This window comes from Solanum stenotomum, chromosome 6, assembly GCF_019186545.1.
Source record: "Solanum stenotomum isolate F172 chromosome 6, ASM1918654v1, whole genome shotgun sequence".
Taxonomy (NCBI): Eukaryota; Viridiplantae; Streptophyta; class Magnoliopsida; order Solanales; family Solanaceae; genus Solanum; species Solanum stenotomum.
In genome coordinates, this window is record NC_064287.1 from 15,120,776 (window position 1) to 15,143,756 (window position 22,981).

General features: G+C 37.6%; 1 protein-coding gene across 1 annotated transcript; it reads right to left on the reverse strand.

Moving 5' to 3' along the window:
- Window positions 1-2,886: 2,886 nt before the first annotated feature.
- LOC125866780 (nucleosome assembly protein 1;2) lies at window positions 2,887-6,454 on the reverse strand. Its single transcript, XM_049547132.1, has 12 exons — window positions 6,301-6,454; window positions 6,137-6,180; window positions 5,952-6,047; window positions 4,780-4,872; window positions 4,589-4,679; window positions 4,450-4,511; window positions 4,173-4,357; window positions 3,897-4,074; window positions 3,771-3,814; window positions 3,476-3,674; window positions 3,346-3,363; window positions 2,887-3,247 (listed from the first exon to the last, which is right to left on the reverse strand). Exons 1-12 carry the CDS (start codon window positions 6,344-6,346, stop codon window positions 3,179-3,181), a joined length of 1,125 nt encoding a protein of 374 aa, XP_049403089.1. The 5' UTR covers window positions 6,347-6,454; the 3' UTR covers window positions 2,887-3,178.
- Between the last annotated feature and the right edge of the window lie 16,527 nt (window positions 6,455-22,981).

The following is a 22,981-nucleotide window of genomic DNA, read 5'->3' on the forward strand; positions in this document are numbered from 1 at the left end:
TGTACCAAGTTTTTTTTTTTGGTTAACTGGATAATATTATTAGCAAGTAAGCTTAAGTATCATTACAAAATAAAGGGATAGTATTATTCCCTGTATATATTGTAGCATTGGTTGCCATCAAATTACTATTATGAGTCGAAATTACCCTTGGATAAGTAGTTCCTAGTATATCTGCCCAAACTGCCTCTTTTGCGAACATCGGAGGAATTTGCAAAATCATTGTGCGCTCAAATAATCGCTTCTTGGCCCCTTCCTTGGCTAAGAGGTCGGCTACCTTGTTCTGCTCTCTATAGGTATGCGAGAGTTTCGGATCTCTCAATAGTTGCATCAATAACCTGCATTCACAAATTATAGAGCTATAAGATTCGTGGCCATTGTTGATAAAATTTATTACCTCGATTGAGTCTGTGCAGATTTCCAAAGGCATCAAGTGGTTATCCTTTGCAATCCTAAGTCTCTGCATAAGAGCTAATAATTCTGTCAGAGTGTTAGTACTATTTGGAATACCCTTCATGAAGTCTAGTATCCAATCACCTCTATTATTTTGTATAACTCCTCCAATACCCCCTACACTGAAATTACCAAAGGAGGAACCATCTATATTGAGTTTATAATCGCCAAGTAATGGAGGTTCCCACTATAGGTTTATAGTATGCTTAGTACGTAGTAGCAACATCTTTTTTAGCAATTAAAAGAGCGTATTCGATAGCTTTTGCGATGATATCATGAGTATTGATGGGTGTCTTCTTCTTATTAAAGAGATTTTCATTTCTAGTTAACCAAATATGCCATAAACAAAAAGGAATTAGTTCTTTCCATGATAAGAAGTTGTTAAAGGGACTGTTCTTAATTAGATTCCAAGTGTTGCACCATTCATCAAAAGAAAAGATGATATTGTTGAGTAGAGTGGGATTAGAGCTCTTCTAGATAATTGTATTCCAAAATAACTTTACATTACAACAATAAAAAATAATATGGTTGATGGTTTCATTTGTTGTCTCACAGAATGTGCAAACGGGAGACATATTCATGCCGATAAGGTTAAGATATTGGTTAGTAGGTAATTTGTTGTGGTCGAGGAGCCAAATGAAGAACTTAATCTTATTTGGAGCCTTAATTTTCCAAATCCAATTGTAGTTTTTGTTACTGTTGTGAACAGAGCTATTCTCGTTGGAGTCCAAAAATGTGTAGGCATATTTTGTTGTGAATGGACCATCCGAAGTTAGATGCCACACGATTTTATCATCAATGGAGCTCGTGTTGGGGACACAAGTATTTTGTATAGAAAAAATCCCAAACTCCATTGATGAAAAGGTCTATGATCTTTATATTTTCCTCGTCTCGATTTAGAGGACCTTGGATACAACTTCTAATGTTACTATGGCAAGGTATCCAAATATCATGCCAAAAGTTAACTGAACAACCATTGTTGATGACCCATGAGGTAGATTTGTTACAAGTTTTCCATCCATTAAGAATACACTTCCAGGTGGATGATGAATTAGCTCTAGGGCATCAGGAGTGTAATATTTGGAGATAAGGACATTAGCCCATGGAATTTAAGGATTCTTGTTAAGCCTCCATGCCAGGCTAGCATGCATGGCACTATTTTTTACTTCTGCCTTATGCATGCCAAGCCCTCCTTTGTCTTTAGGTTTTGTAATGGTATCCCAACTCATAAGATGAAGTTTCTTTTTGGTGTTGGTAGTATCCCAAACAAAGTTTCTCTAAAGCCTATTGATTTGGTTGGTTATTTTACGAGGAAGGCTAATGTATTGCATTACATGATTCGGTATGCTACATAGGGAAGCTTTAGCAAGAGTTGTGCGACCAACGATATTCAAAAATTTCGTCTTCCAACCAGCAAGTTTAAAGTTCAAGTTGTCTATTATGAATTGAAAATCACTATGAGTAGGTCTTTTGAGAAAGATGGGAAAACCAAGATATTTCCCAAAGTTATCACTGTGTTGGATTGATAAAATTGATGAGAGATTAGAGATAACATCTGACTTAACGTTGGAGCTGAAGATTACTTTGGACTTGGCAAAATTGATGTTTTGTCCAGAAGATTGATTGAAGTCCACAGGAGTATTCAAAATAGTATGACAATTCTTGGTATTTGCTCTTGCCCTAAGTGTGAGGTCGTCTGCGAAGAAGAGGTGTGATAGTTTTGGTCCACTTCGACCAATTTTTATTGGAAACCAATTAGCACGGGATACTTGCCGATCGATGCTTCTAGAGAGTCTTTCCATGCATAGAATAAAGATATAAGGGGACCTAGGATCCCCTTGTCTTATTTCTCGTGAGCGGCTAAAAATATCGGTGCTCGAACCATTGATTAAAATTGAGATGGATCTAGTGCTTATGCAAGATAAAATAAGCTTATTGTCAGGAAAGTTAAAAAAATATAAGAGTATCTCTAATGAATGACCACTTCAGTCGATCAAATGCTTTTTCTAAATCAATTTTAAGGATCATGTTGGCATTCCTACCCTTACATCTTTTTAAAATGACTAATAACTTCCTAAACAATAATTGCTTTATCCGCCGCCCTCCTATTCTTTAGGAAGCTCGCTTGATTAGGACTAATAATTTTGTCTAATAAGGGCTTGATTCTATTGACAATGATTGTTGTAATTATTTTATACATGGTGTTGCATAGCCCAATAGGTCTGAAGTTCTTTATATTTGAGGCATTGGCAAATTTAGGGTAGTGCATGCTAAGCCTGACAACAAGGATCCTTCAGTAATCCTCCGTTATTGTATCACTTGTAAAAATGTCATATCAGCTTCTACTGAAAATTTTAACGTTGTTTCTGAACTAGTGTAATTAGAATTTCATCTCAGCCAAAAACAAGAAAATTGTACAGACCATCAATTGACTCGTCAAATAAAACCTCATGAAAAATTTGAATTATCCAAATCCAAGAACAAATCACAAAATAGGTCTCGCTAATCTCATCACATTCTATCTCCCTCGAAAATTGAAGGAATAAAAAGACCAAAAATGACTGGGAGCGAATAAAAGACGATATTGAAAGAAAAATGATTCTAACAGACTGTTCTAAGCATAACTCCATCATATATAACAAGCCAACCATCCAAATTGCACAAACTTCTCACTATCTCATCCAACTTTTCAAGACACTATCATATCCAACCACTCTTCAATAAGAAGCTACTGTTGCTTGCACTCTGGTGGCCTCTCACCAGACTGACCATCTCCTACAGGAGCTCTTCCGCTCTTCTGTGATGGAATGAATATCAACAATTAAGTCCCTATCAAGGTATGCAGACAGAATCTTGAATGAAATTAAGAAACAAAGATGAGATCATAGATCATACCTTGCGGGCAGCAGCCGACTGCAGTGACATTTTAAACAACGGAGAAAAGGTGTTAGCTTTCCTAATCATTTCATCTCCAAAAGATAATTTAGTTGCTAAAAAATGAAGTGGGAAAAGTGAAACTAAGTACCTTCTTCTTGGTCTTGGTATCTTCTTCGTCCTCTTCGTACTCATCATCTTCTTCATCCTCATCTTCTTCATCCTCCTCATTCTCGTCATCATCATCTTCATCCTCATCATCTTCCAAGTCGGCATAATCATCATCCTCAGCAGCTTCCCCAGTGAACCATGAAACTGCATGTGGAATGATTTTATCTCGAATTGTTGACCTGCATAAACAATCAGGAGCAAAAAAAAAGATCATCAGCACCATTTTCTTTCAGTCATAATATGTGTTTGTGTAGATTGCCGTCAGATAGACTTACCCAACATCATAATCTTGTTCCATCAAATTCTGAAGTTCTTCAGCCTGTCAATAAGTATAAGGATGTTGTTACAGATAAATTGGAACTCCAAAAGAGATATGGAACAAAGGATATGGCAGTACTTACAGCATCTTCATCAATATCCTCTTCGTCCTCCGGCACTTGAGGTGGACTAAAGAAGTTGAAGAAACTTTCACACTGTTCTGTTTTAGTGATAGGCTTGGCATTCTTTGACCCCTTCTTTGGCTTCTTTTTTAGAATCTTTTGTGTCAAGCATTTTCCAGGATACCATTCTATCTCAGTCCTATAGATTGAGGAGAGAACATGAGAAACCATTGGGAGAAAGTAATTATGCCAAATCAATCAAAAACGTTGGTTGCAGATAATAATGTAGAGACATACCCTATTGCCTTCTCAAGAATTGGTTCATCTTCATCAATCATGTGATAGGTTTTAGTCAGCAAAGTGTGTTTGAAGTAAGGATTAGTCTCGAAGAAGAATTCAAGCTTGAAACCCTTTGGATCATCAATCTTGGACCACTTTATATCCCTGAGGAATTTGAGAGCTTCTTCGTCTCGCTCGGTAATCTGCATTTACAAACAGACCATATTGACATGAGTGGACTGACAATTAATGAAACTGTTGTAGTAACTACAGTAAAGCACCTAACAACAATTACCTCCTCAGATAGCACTTCGTTATTTTTCATAGCCGTGAGCCAAAAATCAGGGACACCTTTCTCTATTAAAAGCCAATTGGATTAATATTGACCATACCAAAGAATCAAAATACTCAAAAGTGATAGTTAGTTAACATACCCACTGCATCTTTATCCACTTGCTGGTCTGCTACTGCAGCCTCGGTTGTTGCTCCTTCAACTTCAATAACCCCATTCACAATTTCAAATCTCTGCAAATGTGTATTTTAACAACATTGATTATACATCACCATACCACAGAAACAACGCATATGTTGTACTAGTGTTAAATGTATATCCTGTGGCACAAACCTTTGTGTATAATGGTTGATAAAACTTCTGGTATTTGGCTTCAAGTGCAGCTCTCTCTTCAAAAAATTTTGCCTCCAAGTCATCATGTTGAGTCTGCACAATTAAGAAAGAGGAAGAACACATCACTTCTGGTCACAAATATAAAAATCAGAGAAAAGCAAGTGTATCCAAATTCAATGTTTGAGCATCAAGAAGATTGCCTCCACAAATAATAACATTACTAAGTGTATCCAAATTCAGTTTTAAATTAAACATAACTTGAAAACAAATGCACATAATACACAGTAAACTAATGAGACGCTGAAGTACACATTATGACTAATCCAAGTGTTCCATATAATCTGCATTGCAGTTAAATACTCCGAGGAAAGTCAGCTTAGTAATATAGTCCTATTTTAAGAGAAGACTACAGAGTTAACTTTAATCTGAACAGTAGTATTAGCAAACATTAGCCTTGGATTACCACTTCACAATACAATGCAAAATTGTGCTTCAGTTTATAAGTCAAAGAACAAAAACAAACTTTTTTCTTTTATATAGAGAAAATAAAAAACAAACATTTGGTATAACATCAGAAACAAAACTAATCAATGAAAGATTAGCAATAATCCAATAAAGAAATTCAAGTCCTCCACAACTAGTCAGGTGTTTTGACTTTATAAAACATGTTTCATGGATGCTTGTTCAAATAAACAAATTCCCAAGCTGTATCATGCACATCACACATGACAGACAAAATGTCAAAGAGTATATAAGCATTATAAAATCATTATAAAATCCAAGTGTAGATCTTTTCTTTCAGTAAACTCTTCAACTACAAAGGATTTTGAATTAGGGGCACAATCAAGAGTGCATGAAGGATAAAAAATTCACTATGCACAAAAATAGGAAAAACTATATTTTTAAAATGTATAAATTGTTAAATCCACTTGATATAAGGGAAACTGTCTGGTTTAAACGTTGTTATAGGTTGCAGGTTCATAACCTAGATGTATAAAATATCAGGCTCTGACACTGGCACACAACAAATTTGCAACTGAAATACTTTCCATCAAAGTAAACTAATTCCCAATTGAGTTCTAGGTCGTGACATCATATATAGATAACAAATGTATATGATAAATAGAGTAAAGTGGCATAAAAGAAAACTTTTGAAGAGCAATTGGACGTGCCTGAATCTCCCTGAGAACCTCAACACGCTTCCTGACAATGGGCGACAAATTTTCAAGCACATCTGAGTGTTTCCCAGTAAGATCCTGAAGTTTATTCTTCAAATAAAAACCACCACAACGTCAGCCAAAAATTCATTATTAACTTACAACACAACTAACACATAAAACATATTAAAAAGACTCACTTTGAGTACATTGACAAGGTCTGCTCGGTCCCCCGCATTCAAAGCTACACAAGAGATTTTACTTAGAGATATTAAACAAGAAAGAACAAACAACTGGGGGCTGATTAAAGAGAGACAAATATCAAATAGTATATACAGTCACATAAAGGGGTAAGGGGTTTTACCAGCACTGAGATCGGCAACACTGAAGTTGTCCTTTGCGTTGCTCATTATGGAGTGGAAGGAGGTTGAACAAGCCAAAAAGAGAGAGAGGGAGAAGTTATTAAGCGCCTCAATTTAAGCTCTTGACCTCTCTCCCTCGCTCTCTTTTTATCAGAAAACCTAGCTGCTCAGATTACTTTTATATTGACCGTCTATATAAGGCCCTGTTTGGTTTTCTCCATCAACTATTTTTTTTTCCAGTCCCCCTTTATTTTTTTATTTTTTTACTCTCTTTTATCTTTTTAATTTGAAGGTTTATGTCAGGCCCGGCCCGGAAAGGGCGAAAAAGAACCCTATGAATATTTATTATGTAGATAGTTTTTTATGATATATAACAAAGTTATGCAGCTGAACTATGTTGACTTGAACAATCAACATAAATTGCATATATATAATACAGGGTTAATTGAGCAAAAACTATACAACATGATAATTGTATGTTGTCTAGGAAATCTCTTTAAGAGTTTGAAAGAAGTAAAACTAACAACCAGTTAAGGTAGGACCGTGATAAACCCAATTAGCACCCTTTAAACACAAACTAAGAGGCACTAGACATACATTAGCTCCAGATTGAGATGGACCTCACCAACAGATCGATTCAGATAGGCAACACAGCCTAACCTGGATGTTTGATGTCCTATAAACATGATCCAGCAATTATAAAAATGCAGCGCCCTCAATTGTAGGGACGTTTAGTACAATGACTGGTATGTAATGCAGACATAATAACAAATAGACAAGTATGTATGCTCATATGAATCAAATATTAAAGTAAATAACTTATGAGCAAAATAGTAACTGAAAACACACTATGAAATTGTTACCTACGGATTAACCTTATTAGCTTATCATACATGGTGTTAAAAGTTGTTTGTTATTACTTAGCGCCTAGTAATTTGCCTAGGTGATGATGTCCTATGACTATTTCTAATACAACTAACCATATGATGGCCCATATAGGAGATTTATGTCAAGTATAAGGCATTTATGCCCAATACTCATAATTATATTTCTATAAAGATAAATTGTAGTTCGCAATCTGATATTATAATGATCCATTCCTACGTTACTGAAATCTTTGCAGTCATGGTGTGAGATTTTGTTTTAAGTTTTTATTTTCTTTTTCAATATGAATTTGAGTTGGGATAGAAATTACTTTATTTATTGTAACACCTCAAACCTTCCGACTAAGATTTGAAACACCATTCGAACCTGATGAAATTTAATTTTCCATAGGTATTAAGATCAGTTTGTTAGTGTGGGATTGCATTAGGTATGAACTAAGTTCATACAAAACCCCTAACACAAAGGTGAGTTTAAAACGTTCTTACAGATAGAATTTTAATATAAGTTTTTACTTGAGTCAACTTTAAACGAGCACCTCTCCTAAAATATGAATAGTTACATGGCGTAACACTTATCCAATTAAAGTTCTTCGAGTTTTTTTTCAACAACATCGACGACTCGTTAATTCAAGTCCGTACTAGAAAGTTATGTCAGTTTACTAAAAGGTGTCTGTGTTGAAAAGTTGTTTTTGCCATAGTGAAGATGGGTTCGTCGTAGCGAAGTTCACCATAGTGAAATAGGGTTACTATAGCTAAGGACGAGCAGTTTGTAAGTCAATTTTACCCAGTCTTAAGTCATAAACTCCAAATCCTCATTCCAGAGCCCTAGATGGACAATTTTTCCCAAGGCTAGGGTGAAAATTCTTTAGTGTGGCAAGTTTTTCCATCAACCTCCTCGTCTATTAATCCTCTAACACCTTAGAATCACTAGAACTACTATTAATGGTGGAATTATGGGTTAGAACCCTAGGTTCATGAAATTGTGGGGAAAACCTATGAGTATGTGTAATATCACCTAGAATTGTTTCTAGTTTGTAAACTATCACTTCCTAGAATGAACTTATTGTTCTAAAATATGAATTGTGGTGGTTGTTTGCCTTCAAATTTATAAATATGGGACCTTTTAGAATTAAAATTGCTTAAGAGAGGGTAACTAGAATATAAACTCCATTAACTTAGATAATGTGATTACCCCTCGTTATGAAAGTAGTATACCCCTTTCATAACGAGGGGTATATCAACTCTAAATGGCAAAGTTGAGGGGTATATCAAACCCTTTTCCCTAAAATTAATTAGGGATTGAATGACCCTTGGGTAATGTTATAGATCATGAATAAGGGTAAAAATAGTAGGTTTGAATTTCCAAAGCATTTATTTAAAGATTAAATGATTAGTTACTCTTGAAATTGCTTGTTTATTAGATGTTAAACGTTTTGAGGCATGAAGGAGAGGAAAATTCATCTGTTGAGTAGTGTGCTTGTTCCAAGATTGTCACGATCCCGACCCGCCATAAATGGCACTCACACTAAACCCTAGTGGGAGAACCAACTTTCTATCAACACACCAACAATACCTCGACTATAGAACAACATTTTAATTAAAAAAACAATTTTCAATCTTTAAAAGAAACTTTCATAAACAATAACCAAGTCACCAAATAATTGCAAAAATATTTCTCTCGAGAACCTTAAAGTTATGTACCAAAACACCTATCCGTAGTTTAGGGTACGGGGATTAACCTCAAAATAAACAAGTAAAGAGAGTATAAGTCCAGAAAATGGACTAAAAAAGCAAGACAAAACCATGGTAGTTGTTTCTCTCGGTATACATGCAAGTGTACGTGGTCGCTCAAGTAATATAGTTTCTTTAAAAAACGAGTTTTCATTCCCAAGGGACTTGTGATCGACTTATGTTTAATACTTAACTCTACAACTAAACAAAAGTAACCTTTTAAGAAGATTGTGATGATTAGTAACTACTATTCCTACTTATGCAATAACTAAAAGTAACCAATTGCGAGCGACTTTAAGATGATGTTTTAAGTAAGTAAAAGACAATTCCAGGGTTGCAGCATGCAATGGATTTCATGTATCAGATCTTAGGCAATTAAAATTTTTGGTTATCAAGTTACTAGTTTACAGGGTTAATTGTATGAGTCGGGTCTCTTGACCTCTAGTCTCCTACGAGTTAGTTGTCTAACTACATCGTTAAGCGGGGATAGCAAGCCTAACTGGCGAGCATTTATATTTCATCATGTTTCGTAACCAAGCAAGTTGTTCGTTCGGGATTTACTCCTGAACACACGTCAATTCACAATGGATGATTGAGCTTTCAATATTCTCTGGTCTATCTCCTCTCTCTTCTCTCTATTTTAAGAATAGACAATAAATTTATCTTATGGTGCGCAACCATAAAATACTAAAACAAGAATATAGAAGTAACTTTTAATGACAACCAATAATTAATTCAAGAACCTTAAAAAATCAACATTCAATCCGTAGCTACAACCCAGAACTAGGGCGTTTAGCCACTCATAATATTCGAAAACCACAAAATACAATTATTCGTGCGATTTCCAGAAATAAAAAGAGATAGAAGATTGAAACCTATTCCAAGCGATGGAACTTGCTCTTGCACACCAAAATAATGTCGAACTCCCAACAAAATAGCCCTAGAGGTCTATTTGTAGAAGTTGGGAAAACTAGAGTCAAATTCTACTTCAACTATGAATCATATTTTAATCTATTTTTGTTGAAAAAGTCGGAACATGGCTGGGGCGCCGCGCCTCCCATCGCGCCAAGCCAAGGCCCCTGAAGTTTTGGCCTTGGCACGCTGCGCCCATCAGTGCGCCTTGTAAAGGCCACTAAAGTTTGGCCCTTGGTACCTCGCGCTAGAGAGAGCGCCAGACCCTGGGGATTCCGGCCTTAGTCTATTTTCGCGTTTCTTTGCTCCTTCTTCCTTCTCATCAACTCCAATTCCCGTAAGAGTTCGTGAAACAACTAATCATATGTTTTTGTGCATAATCATCGCAAGTTTAACAAAATCAAGCTAATAGACTCAAGATTATTCATTAATTCAATCTCAACATGGGCAAATATAGGCAACTTTGGCATATAACTATGTCTAAGATCACCACCCCACACTTGGACCTTTGTTAGTCCTTGAACAATATTTAAATTATCAACTCTTTTACACAACCCTTGGACTTATCAACCCACCTTAAAAATCAACCAAACACATTTAATAATGATTTTGAGTTCACATTGGATGCAATATTTAAACAATTTTACTATATCATTATGATGCACCAAGTTACAAACACATGCTCAAAGAATGACTCTTTTATTATTTTTTCGGGTTAATGCAAACTCATATAAACACACCAATTAGACAATCCAGACATGTGTCATGAATGCCCTCACTCATTTGTGTTTAGTATAGCCTTTCACTCAAGCAATCATATTATAAACAAGGCCTGTTTTCCGAACATTGTATTCACTCTCACAAATGAAGTTCTTACTTCTCTTAACATGCCATAAGCTTGCCCATAGTTTATTTTCGCTTTCACATTATATTTCTCAAGGAATCAAGTGGACTTCTATTTGGTTGTACTGTCGGCTTAAGGTAAGAGAGGGGATATTTAGGACGCATTTAGTGACTACACCTCCCTAATGCACATGTCATTGCTTTGCCAGCAAACACCATCTTTAGCTTTGTTCTTTCTCCCTAGCACATACTTCATGAATATTTCCCCTTTTTGTTGCTCCACTTTCACCCTTTATTCTCTCTTTTTGTTTTTTCACTAGCCACCCTTAATTGAGTTGAGGTACACAATATCCTTGATAGGACCAGGGCCAGTGTTTTGAGCATACTCTAAACTAGCCATCCTCAATTTACTTGAGGTGCACATTGTCCACTAAGGGCCAGGGCCACAACATTTTTTTTCTAAACTTTATTCTCCACATAACATAGCATTTCCATCCTTTTTCACTTTTACCAATTTTCAACCTTTCTTCTCAACATAGTGCATTAAGGTTTACATTAGGATTGAAATTTTTGGTATCAATCAAAAGGGTTTCGGCATATTCATGTGGCTTAACAAACAAACAAGGCTAAAGGCTCAATGGGGCTTTACTAGGGGTAATTTCAATGGTAGGCATACAATTAGAGTCAAGAATTGGATTTTTCAAAGAAACGCCTCAATCATATTCCCTAAGTCACACAAGCTACTCATTTAACACACACAGGGAAAGTTCTAGATATCAATTGAAGCAAAAACAAAAAAAAACTCACCACACATGACATCATGACACATATAAGGACATATCATACTAGCATGCTCATACAACTTGCATTACGGTATTGCTACATAATTAAGCCCCACTTAGATTCATTCAGAGTCAAAGCAAAGAACATATGCTTGTTTCAAAGTTACCATTCTTTTTTCATTTTCCAATAGTGACTACCCATGATGTCTGGCTAACTTTTTCGTACATAGTTTCAAAATACCAAGGTTGATTTCTCAATTCTACTCCTCTAAGTGACTAATTTTCCCTTAAGACGATCGTCATCCATCCATCATCAGGAAGTGTCACTCCTATGACGACTATACGACTCAATAAAGCAATAAAACTAATCCTAATCGATTCAAAGGGACTATCCTCAGTAAAAGTACCAGAAAAAAAATGGTGAGGAACCAAAAATAAAATTAATCCTAAAAATTTAAGACTCGATAAAGAAGTAAAAACTTATATATAAAAAGAGATATATCTCCTACCCCACACTTAAAAATTAGCACTGTTCAGTGCACACAATTAAAAACAAAGTATAAAGTCAGAGATACTCCCTTAGGCCTCTAGACCTCGTCGTCATCACGACCTCCATCAAACACCATCAGTGTGCTAGCATCCTCAGCAACAACCTCCTCCTCTGCCTCATCATCCATAGCTTTATCCGCGGTGGCCTCATCATCATCAAGAGGCTCTTGGAACACCAGACCAATCCTACAAAGATAAGCTGCACTTTTTGTCAACGGGTAACTGTCTGCCACCACTTTGAGGTTCCCTCTGAAATGAGGGATGTAAGGGAGCCACTACGAAGAAGTTCCGGGAGTTACGAGGAAAGCTTCGTGATGTGATTCCCGGGGGGATCAGAAAGGACATATAGCAATAGACGGCCTATTTTGAGCTTGAAAGAAGAACTGCTACGCCCCTTTACTTAAGTAATATCCTAAGCTTCTCTCTTAGCCTGTCTCCATCTTATTAACCATGACCGACCACCCCCGATCCTCGGCTACAACTCCGCTATGCCGAACATGCAAGCCATCACACTATCATCTCATGCTTGTCGCTCCTGAGCCGATAAAATAGTTCCACGGGACGTGTCGAGCAATTTGGTTTGAGTGACATCAACCATATTACATACCAAGTAGGGTGCCGACTCAATAGTCATAGCCACATACTCTTCCTCTATACCTCCAACCCTCAGAAACCGGGTAATCAACCCCTCCATAACAAAATTGCCACCTCATATTATTCCTAAACTTCATCATATTTTGCCTTAAAATTTCCTCAACATTAATGGGCATACCCTTCATCAGCATATAAACCAACACCATCTCTCGTCACATCTGAAAGATGCTTCGCGGGCAAAAATACACTGCACACAATTTTCAACCAAACTCTCGCAACTTGATTAAAAATTGCATAGTGGAGAGTGGAATGTATCTTGGTGTCCTAAATCCTATCCCACTTAGCAGTAGACTCTACCCCACATAATGTATGGCGTATATCTCTATAAGGGGGGTTTCCTTTAGCCTATCAAAATCCTCATCATCACAGTTAGGGGTACCCAAAAACAAATTCACCACTTTGGCGGTAAACTTCACATCCTTTCCCCTAATAGACACAAATATATTAAACTGTGTTTTAGTGATCTGATTTGCATAAAATTCCCTAACTAAAGTCCAGTTACAATCACCCTGATTCTCAAACATAAACCGCAGCCCAAGAGCATTGACAATATTATAAATTTCGGGAAATTGAGATTGCAACTTTACCTCGTTCACATACTAGTCCCCAAGGTATTTGACCTCTTTTTAGATCTCAAACCATTCATATCCATATGCTCCACTGCTTTTTTTCCAGATTTTTGAAATGGAACTTTGCTACTTGAAGACCCGAAAGCTTCGCCTTCGGATTTCACTTACAACCCGCTCTGCTTGCAACATTCTTAGCTTTGGGTGCCATTAATATCAACTAAAAGAAGAAAAAGTGAGAAAAGAAAAATTAGAAGAAAATAGAGGGGGGGCGGTCGGGTGGCAATTTGGGTGGGAGAATGAACAAGAGAAAAAAATTTAGATAGAGAGAAAAGAGAGTTTGAGAAAGTAGAAGGATTTTAAGTGGGAGGAATTAGTGGGGAAGGTGGGGTTTTATGTTGGAACTTGGAAGAAGAAGAGAGGAAGAAGATGAAGGTGAAGAGTTTGGGGGAAGAAAGAGGGGTTGGTTGGTTGAAGTGTAGAGACGTAGGGGGGGGGGGATTTTGTTTTAGGGATTTTAAAAGGGGTTGGATCGGGTTTTACCCGTTTTAAAAAAACTTTACCCAAAAATCTACGCAGTGGGGCAATGGGGGTGCGATGCGCCAAGATAGGCGCGATGAAGTTCAAAGCCTGGCGTGGCGCGCCGCTCAGTGCGCCAAGAAAACTTCTCAAAAGTTTACCTCGTGGCGCTGCGCGCTAGTTAGTATGCCGTCCAGAATATTTTTTTTTTCATTTTTTGCACTATTACAAACTAAGTTACAAATAATGAAAAATCCTATCTAGCTAAAACTAATAAATAAAAATACTTCCTAGATTCTAAGAATTTAAATTATGCTAAAACAAAAATTCAAACTTTAAAACAAACTACCTATCTATTACATATTGTTCATGGGTTGTCTCCCGTGTAGCGCTTGGTTTAACGTCGCAGCTTGAATTAGCTTGGATCGTTCGTTATTCAGCTCAAGAGCCTCCCGATTACGATCCGAATCTTCTCCAAAGTAGTGTTTCACTCTTTGCCCGTTTACCAAGAACGTAGGGCCAATTTTGACTTTAAGTTCAAAAGCCCCCGTGTTGGGTCATTCTTACCACTTTGAAAGGACCACTCCATTTAGACCTTAGTTTTCTAGGGAATAAACTTAATCTAGAGTTAAAGAGTAGTACATTTTCTCCCGAGGTGAAAGTGCGAAGAACTATGTTCTTGTCATGCCACCTTTTTGTCTTTTCGCCTAAACTCTTCAAGTTCATGTAGTTGATTCACCCTCTTCCTACCGTCTAGCTCGAGGTTAAGATTTAACCTCTTTATCGCCCAATAAGCTTTGTGTTCTAATTCTACTGAAAGATGACATGCTTTACTGAACACTATGTGATAGAGAAAAGTCCCTATGGGTGTCTTGTATGCAGTCCTATATGCCCACAACGCATCATCCAGCTTCTCAGACCAAACCTTTCTTTGTGCATTCACCATTTTCTACAAGATTTGTTTCACCTCCTATTCAAAACTTCCACTTGGCCAATCGTTTGAGGATGGTAAGATGTAGCAACCTTATGATGAATACCATACTTAGCAACAAAATTTTTCACTATTTCACTAGATGGTTAATGAAATGCTTACCTCCATCACTTATGATTGCCCTTGGAGTACTAAACCGAGTAAAAATGTTCTTCTTGATGAACTTAATCACAACTCTTGAATCATTCGAGTGAAGAGCTACTGCCTCAACCCATTTACTCACATAATCAACAGCCAGAAGGATATATTGGTTTCCATTAGATGTTGGGAAGGGACCCATGAAGTCAATACCCCACATATAAAATACTTCCACCTCAAGAATGTTACTTAGTGGCATCTTATGCCTTCTTGATATAGTACCCAATTGTTGGCATTTATCACATCCCTTCACAAAAGCAATAGAATCTTTAAATAAAGAGGGCCAAAAGAAACCAAATTGTAGTACCTTATGCGCCCTACGCTCTCTTCCATGGTATCCTCCATATGGGCTAGCATGACAACTTTCGAGCACTTTTTGAACCTCAGACTTCGGAATGCATCTTCTCACATTGCTTGAATAAGAATGGCTCATCCCAGATATAGAACTTAGCAATTATGAAGTGCAAACGTGGTCTAATCAGTTATAGGAATAAAAATTATCGGAAACATGCAAATAAATCTAAAGTGGTGACAATGAATGTCAGATGGGGGGTTTTGGATTGTTAACTATCAGCTACATCGCAAGCAAAACAAAAGAAATATCAATATAGAGAGGAATTCTCGGGATGTGATTGATTATAGGCAAACTTCACTATATGGGTAATTGAAATTACTAATAAGTAGGCTAGGCTATAAGTGAGATAGTTTTCTCTCGAACAACTATCACGATTCAAGCGATTTCTTTCGAACATCAACATGCTTAGCAAATATGAACATCCCACACCTTAATTCATCTACTCTCTCGAGCTAGATAGGTAGAATCAAGATTAGGATTTACCCTTTCGAGCTAAACCCATATCAACCCGATAACTACAATCATCAATTCAAAAGCTTTGATTCTAAAACCTCTTTTTCAAGCAAGCCCAGAATTCTAAGTTCGAATTGCATTTGCAACTACAATTCATAGATTAAAACACAAATATCAATTAAACCCACTTCAATTAAGCATTAAGATCAGTAAATAACAATACCCATAAGCTAATTCAACCCATGATCACACCCCAAGAATTGGTTCTAGCTAGACATCATAAAAAGGTAAAAACAATTACCAACTCGATTAGCCATCAGCTTGGTAAGAGTCTCTAAGCCTTTACAATGTTTTCCAAGGGTTAAATTCAAAGACCCACTTTCAAATCCTCAAAATTCTACAATAAGAACTCAAATACTAAGAGAAAACTCTAATTCAAAACCTTGGGAATCAAGACTACTTGGGAACGGTTGAACTCTTCTTTAAAATTCCAATTTATAGTTGCCTGCATTTTGGCCTGAAAGTCCACTCGGCGTATTAAGTCGCACCTCGCCGAGTGGAGCGGCGATCCGCCGATTGTCCTCTTCATTCTTCATTCTTCATTTTGCATTGGCCTTCAGCATCTCAGGTCCTGTAACTTTGGGCGATCCAATTTGTTGTCGCGGAACCGATCAACGATCCGCCAACTGCCCATTTTTGTCGCCAACTTGGTTCTTCTCCAGGGCTGGAATTCTGGAACTTTGGGCAAGCTAAAGAGCCACTCGGCGGTGTGCCGAGTGGTCTTAGCGATCGCCAGGATTGCTTTTTCTTCACTTCTTCAGATATTTAGTTTCTTTTTGTCCGGTCATGTCCTTGCCTTGCTCTTAGACTTCATAGCTGCAAATCAACACTTTAACATCATTTTAGAGCATAAAATAGGCATTTGAGGACACTTATACTATCAAAACAAAGCCCTAAATGAGTCAAAATCTCAGACTCATCAACACCCCCAACTTAAACTTTTGTTTGTCCTCAAGTAAAACTCAAGATCAGCAGTTCAATAAGAATTTCAACAAATAGTNAGCCCTAAATGAGTCAAAATCTCAGACTCATCAACACCCCCAACTTAAACTTTTGTTTGTCCTCAAGTAAAACTCAAGATCAACAGTTCCATAAGAATTTCAACAAATAGTGTTGCATACGACTTAACATGAATGCACACAACAAGGTTCAAACTACCCACACAATGATCAGTCGTGCACTCAAAGTTTCAAATTGTGACTCACCATCATCAAGTGTACTCAAGCTCACAATGCTTGCTTCAAATGCAAGTTCAAGCTCAACAAAGGTATTCAAATGCCCTCACAACAAAGATGATTCCATATTCACACAAAATTTGTCAACAATTTAAATTCCCAAAATCACATACAACTCTCACACTCACAAAGATGAACACATGTATGACTTCACCCATAGGGTTGCCCTTATTTTACAATCAACATTCGTTTCAGCTCACTCAAGATCACAAAGGTCTTTTCAAGGCTTCTAACGGGGATGAGTGTAAATGTATTGTCATTTAGGCTTACTAGTTTCCACTTTCATGAAGTATGGCCTGAAAATAACTATTTCTCCTTTTCTTTCAAATTTAAACATATTCAAACTCCACCCCATTATTCAACTCATCATGAGTCACAGGATACCCCATTATTCTTCAGTCTTTTCACAAACTTTATTTCATAACTTTTTCTCTTTTTCAGTCATTTTCTTTTCTTTTCTTTTCTTTTCTTTCATTTTCTTTCTTATTTTTTACATGGAGGGGTTCCATCTTTTTCAAAACAATCCGAAATCAATGGGAAATTTTTCACACTTCTTGACTTTCCTTCTCTTTCACCACACCCCTAGCTTAGTCTTTGGCCTAAGTTGGCTATTCAAACAAACCATACTTCATGAAAGTTATGGGTGAAAGGATAAAGAGAAGGTCACAATTGTTCAAGTTTCTTCGAAGAAAAGGCTAGGCTCAATAGGTGACAAAACAAGATTCACACTTCTCACAAGGGTGGCCACAAAAGAGGTATATTGTCAAATTGGTTCACTCTTCAGAATTCTCACCTAAAATCATTTCAATTGCTTGCATCACTCAATCAACAAGACCAACAGGGTAAATTCTAGGTATCATCAGACACAATGTTCAAATTAATCTCACCCCACAAGGCATTGATACCATTATCAAACAAGACTCCACACTTTCTAGCTAGCGTGCAGTGTTCATTATAATAGACTCATTCGACAACTGGCTAGTCACATTGAGATGCTAAAAGTTCACATATTGCCTATGTAACTTTGTTTGCCTCATCATAGCCGCACATTCATTTTTTTCAATAAGGAACATTATTCAAGTCATCGATATTGACCACAACCGACACTAAAATTTTCACAAGAACAACCACAATCACACACACAAGAGGTGGTAAAATTTTAAAATTTGGTTCAAAACCGATTTCACAATAAAATAATAAGCCACAAGCTAAGAACATCAGCAATATCACAGCCAAGATATATATATATATATATATATATATATATATATATATACTAATTAAGCCCAATATTCACAAAACACAACTAAAATCATACCAATATTCACAAAACATCCGAAAAAAGAGGTAAGTATGGAAATACCTCATCTCACCCACCAAAACATGGTGTTGTCCTCAAATACAACTAAAAACCAACAATCAATAAAACACAACAGAGAGGGAGGTAAAAATAGTCATCATGTCGGGCTAGGCCTGGGGTTAAGTCTGCATCTCAGTCACTCCATCTGCCTGAACATCAGCTCCTGGTGTCTCAGCATCCTTGGCTCCACTGGAGCCCACCATCGAAGTATCTCTCAGAGAGGCCTGCCTATTTGTCTCATACATGGCACCCTCCAAGTTAAGCAGGTCCTCATACACTGCCTCCTCACGAATACCAAGGTGCTCCTCATCAGTCTCAGCCTCAAACTCAGCAGCAGCATCATCAGCTCTAACCTCATCTCCGGTCATAGTAACCGGAGGCACATCCGAACAGGCTGGAATATCTACACTCGGGTCATCTAGGATCTCCACTGTCCCAACTAGTGAGGTGAAAATAGTGGACTTCAGCTGGTCCACATCCTTTCTCAACCCAGTAATATCGGCCTTCAAGGCCGTCACCTCATTAGAAGCACCCTATCCTCTATCACATGCATCTACTCTCGTTGTAAGGGCATCAATTGAAGCTCTGAGAGGCGTCAATGCAGCAGCAATGGCTTTCTCAATCATCCTAGAAATCGCAGCCTCTAACCGGGAGGCACGCGTATCAGTAGACTGCGCCAGATGCCCCATCTTGAATAGCATTGTCTGGGTGATCGGAGGCCTAAGAGCAGTACTAGCACCAACAGTAGCAGATCTAGGGAGAGGGGGAGCAACATAAGTATCCAGAGTATCGGAAGGAGTAGAGCTGGAAATACCTGAAGGCCTGGTGGCCTGAGTAGGCAAGACTTCCTCTGCAGGTAGTGTGTTAAGGTTAACCCCAGAGAAGTGTCCACCAGTGTTGCCCTCCTCCTTTCAGCCTCATCCTTCTAGTACTCGGCCTCAATACGTCGGATGTCAGTAAAGGAGGTGGGTGTCATCTCTACATTTGTCTTCTTATCTCGAGAAACATGGGTCTGTCTGCATAGCTCGGTGATCAACATCGAGAATGAAAGCAAAGTCTTTCTTTGCTTGGCCCTCATGGTCATCTCCTGCTCAATCAATAGCCCCAAATTCAGCTTCTGGCGAGAAATGATAGAGCCTAAACATGTTGCCTTTGGGTGTCTAAGAATGGATTCATTTTGGGATGGTATAATCATGCTGCTGATGAACCCGAACCAGTACCGAGCTGCCACATTTAGATCCTTCTTTTCTATGGGCATACCTGCCTCTATCCACCTCAGGGTGGCATAAGATAATAGGAGTGCCAACCAACCCTTCAGGTCCTCCAACGTCTTTCTCTTGATCAAATCGATGTATTGGTACATGAAATCATAAGTGCACCCGAAAACAACATCGATGTTAGAACTGTCGCACTTCACTTTCTTGCCTCGGACTGTCACAAAGTCAACCGGCTTGAATAGGTTGGCCTTCTTCTTCCCCCCGGCAGCGGCGCCATTTTGATAAAATGTCTCAAGTATACCTCATCCAATTCTAGGTGTAAATGATCATTAAGTAGTACAAAACCCGACAAAGAGATGGGGTCGAACCCACAGGGAGCGGTACATGTTCAAATTTAATTATGAAGTGCAAACGTGATCTAATCGATTATAGGAATAAAAATTATCGAAAACATGAAAATAATTCTAAAGGGGTGACAACGAATGTCAGATGGGGGGTTTTGGAATGTTAACTATCAGCTACAACACAAGCAAAACAGGGGAAATATCAATATAGGGAGGAATTCTCAAGATGTGATTGATTATAGGCAAACTTCACTATATGGGTAATTGAAATTACTAATAAATAACTAAATTTTAGTGGGTAGGCTAGGCTATAAGTGAGATAGTTTTCTCTCGAACAACTGTAACGATTCAAGCGATTTCTTTCGAACATCAACAAACTTAGCAAATAAGAACATCCCACACCTTAATTTATCTACTCTCTCGAGCTAGATAGGTAGAATTGAGATTAAGATTTACTCTTTCGAGCTAAACCTATATCAACTTGATAACTACAATCATCAATTCAAACTTTGATTCTAAAACCTCTTTTTCAAGCGTGCCCAGAATTCAAAGTTAGAATTGCATTTTCAACTACAATTCTTAGATTAAAACACAGTTATCAATTAAACCCACTTCGATTAAGAATTATGATCAGTAAATAACAATACCCATAAGCTAATTCAATCCATAATCACATGATCACACCCCAAGAATTGGGGTTCTAGCTAGACATCATAAAAAGGTAAAAACAATTACCAACTCGATTAGCCATCAGCTGGGTAAGAGCCTCCAAGCCTTTACAATGTTTTCCAAGGGTTAAATTCAAAGACCCTCTTTCAAATCCTCAAAATTCTACAATAGGAACTCAAAAACTAAGAGAAAACTCTAATTCTAAAACTTGGGAGTCAAGGTTGTCTGGGAACTACTGAACTCTTCTTTAATATTCCAATTTATAGTTGCCTACGTTTTTTCCTAAAAGTCCACTAGGCGGATTAAGTCGCGCCTCGCAGAGTGGAGCGGCAATCCACCGATTTTCCTCTTCCATCGCCATTTTGCATGGCCTTCAACATCTCAGGTCATGTAACTTTGGGTGATCCAATTTGTTATCGCAGAACCGCTCGGCGATCCGTCTTCTGCCTATTTCTGTCGCCAACTTGGTTCTTCTCTAGGGCTAGCATGATGGAACTTTGGGCGAGCTAAATAGCCACTCAGCGGTTCACCGAGTGGTCTTGACTATCACCATGATTTCTTTTTCGTCACTTCTTCAGCTGTTTAGTTCCTTTTTGTCCGGTCATGTCATTGACTTTCTCCTTAGCCTTCATAGCTGCAAATCAACACTTTAACATCATTTTAGAGCATAAAATAGGCATTTGAGGACACTTTTTGTCACGCCTCGAGCCTACACCCTGTGCGGGACTCGCACACGAGAACCATTGTTGGGCCAAGTGAACCATTTGCCTTGCTTAACTCATAGCAGAAGACTTAAAGCATTAATACAATGATTCAATGCATCTTTGCTCAATTGTTTATAAGATAACTTAGAACGTTAAAAGATAAAACATTCAACTTAGCCAACATGGCAACTCAAGTCTTAACATAAGCAATAACAATGTAAAGACAAATGAACTACTAACTGTCTATGAAGTCTCTAAACTAGGAGGGATGCCGAGACAAGAACCCCGATCATCCTAACAACTAAAAATTACTAAAGCAATATAAATAGGGGTCCTCTGGAAAGCAAAGAGTCTCACCTTAAGACTTTGAATGCTCAACTAGATCATTGAAGCGCTGGATGCTGATCCTGGTTACCTATATCTACATCATAATATGATGCAAGCCCACTGTCATCAGTACATTGAATGTATGAGCATGCGAAGGTAAACCTAAAACAAGACATAACCTTGAAAGGAACTAAAATAACATACTTGGGCTCAACTCAACTTAACTCATTTCAATATAAAGCAATAATGTAAATTCAATATAAAGAAAAGCTTTTAAAACATGGATAACAACTCGGTGTATTTAGAAATACAATAATAACTCTGTTTGTATGCAAAGGCACAAATGAACTCTGGAAGTATATAAAAATACAAATAACTCAATGTATATAAGAATAAAAAATAATGTTGCAGGAGTTTCTCTAACCGACAACCATCACTTAAGAGATATGTGATGATACGACGTTTTGCCTCACGCTGACAGGGCCATCCTATACCTTGCCAAGGGCATAGAACCTAAATACTAAGTGGATCCACTAGTCTATGCTAAAAAGCACTAAGGAATCATCTAAAAAGTATGACCATTTTCAACACATGATGGCTTCATAGTTTATGGGGGCTGGGAGTTGTCTGAACCCTACCCCATATCGGTGCTCAATACTACTCCCAAAAGATACTAGCTTATATGTTTAAAAACACAACTTCTCTCTGTGGTTTGAGATTATTTCTCAAAACTTAGCTCAAAGGCTCTCTTGGAAATCAAAGTTTCCTCTCTTGCTCAATTGTGAAAGCATTTACTCTTTTCTGAAAAACTAGCTCAAAGGGTCTTTTGGAAATCAAAATTCCCTTTCTTATTTAAATGTGAAAACATTTACTATTTGGGAATACATAGTCCCTATATACTCTTTTAAAGGTAAGTCTGGTCCTATCAACCCAGCTTCACCAACTTCAAACCATCCAATAGGAGAGTTGCATCTTCTCCCATAAAGAGCTTCATAAGGAGCCATTTTGATGCTAGAATGGTGACTATTATAGTAAGAAAACTCAATGAGAGGTAAGTGATCATTCCAATTACCTTTGAAATCAATCACACAAGCTCTCAACATATCTTCTAAGGCCTGAATATTGCGCTCTGCTTGACCATTTGTCTAACGATGAAAAGAAGTATTCAAGTTCACCTTTGAACCCAAGCCTCTTTGGAATGACTTCCAAAATTGTGCAGTAAATTGTGCACCTCTATCTGAAATAATTGATATCGGAACCCCATGAAGTACGAATACCTCTTGAATATACAACTTAGCATAATCTTTTGTTGAATGGGTAGTCTTTACCGGCAAAAGTGGGCTGATTTAGTCATTCAATCAAAAATCACCCAAATAGAATCATGCTGTCT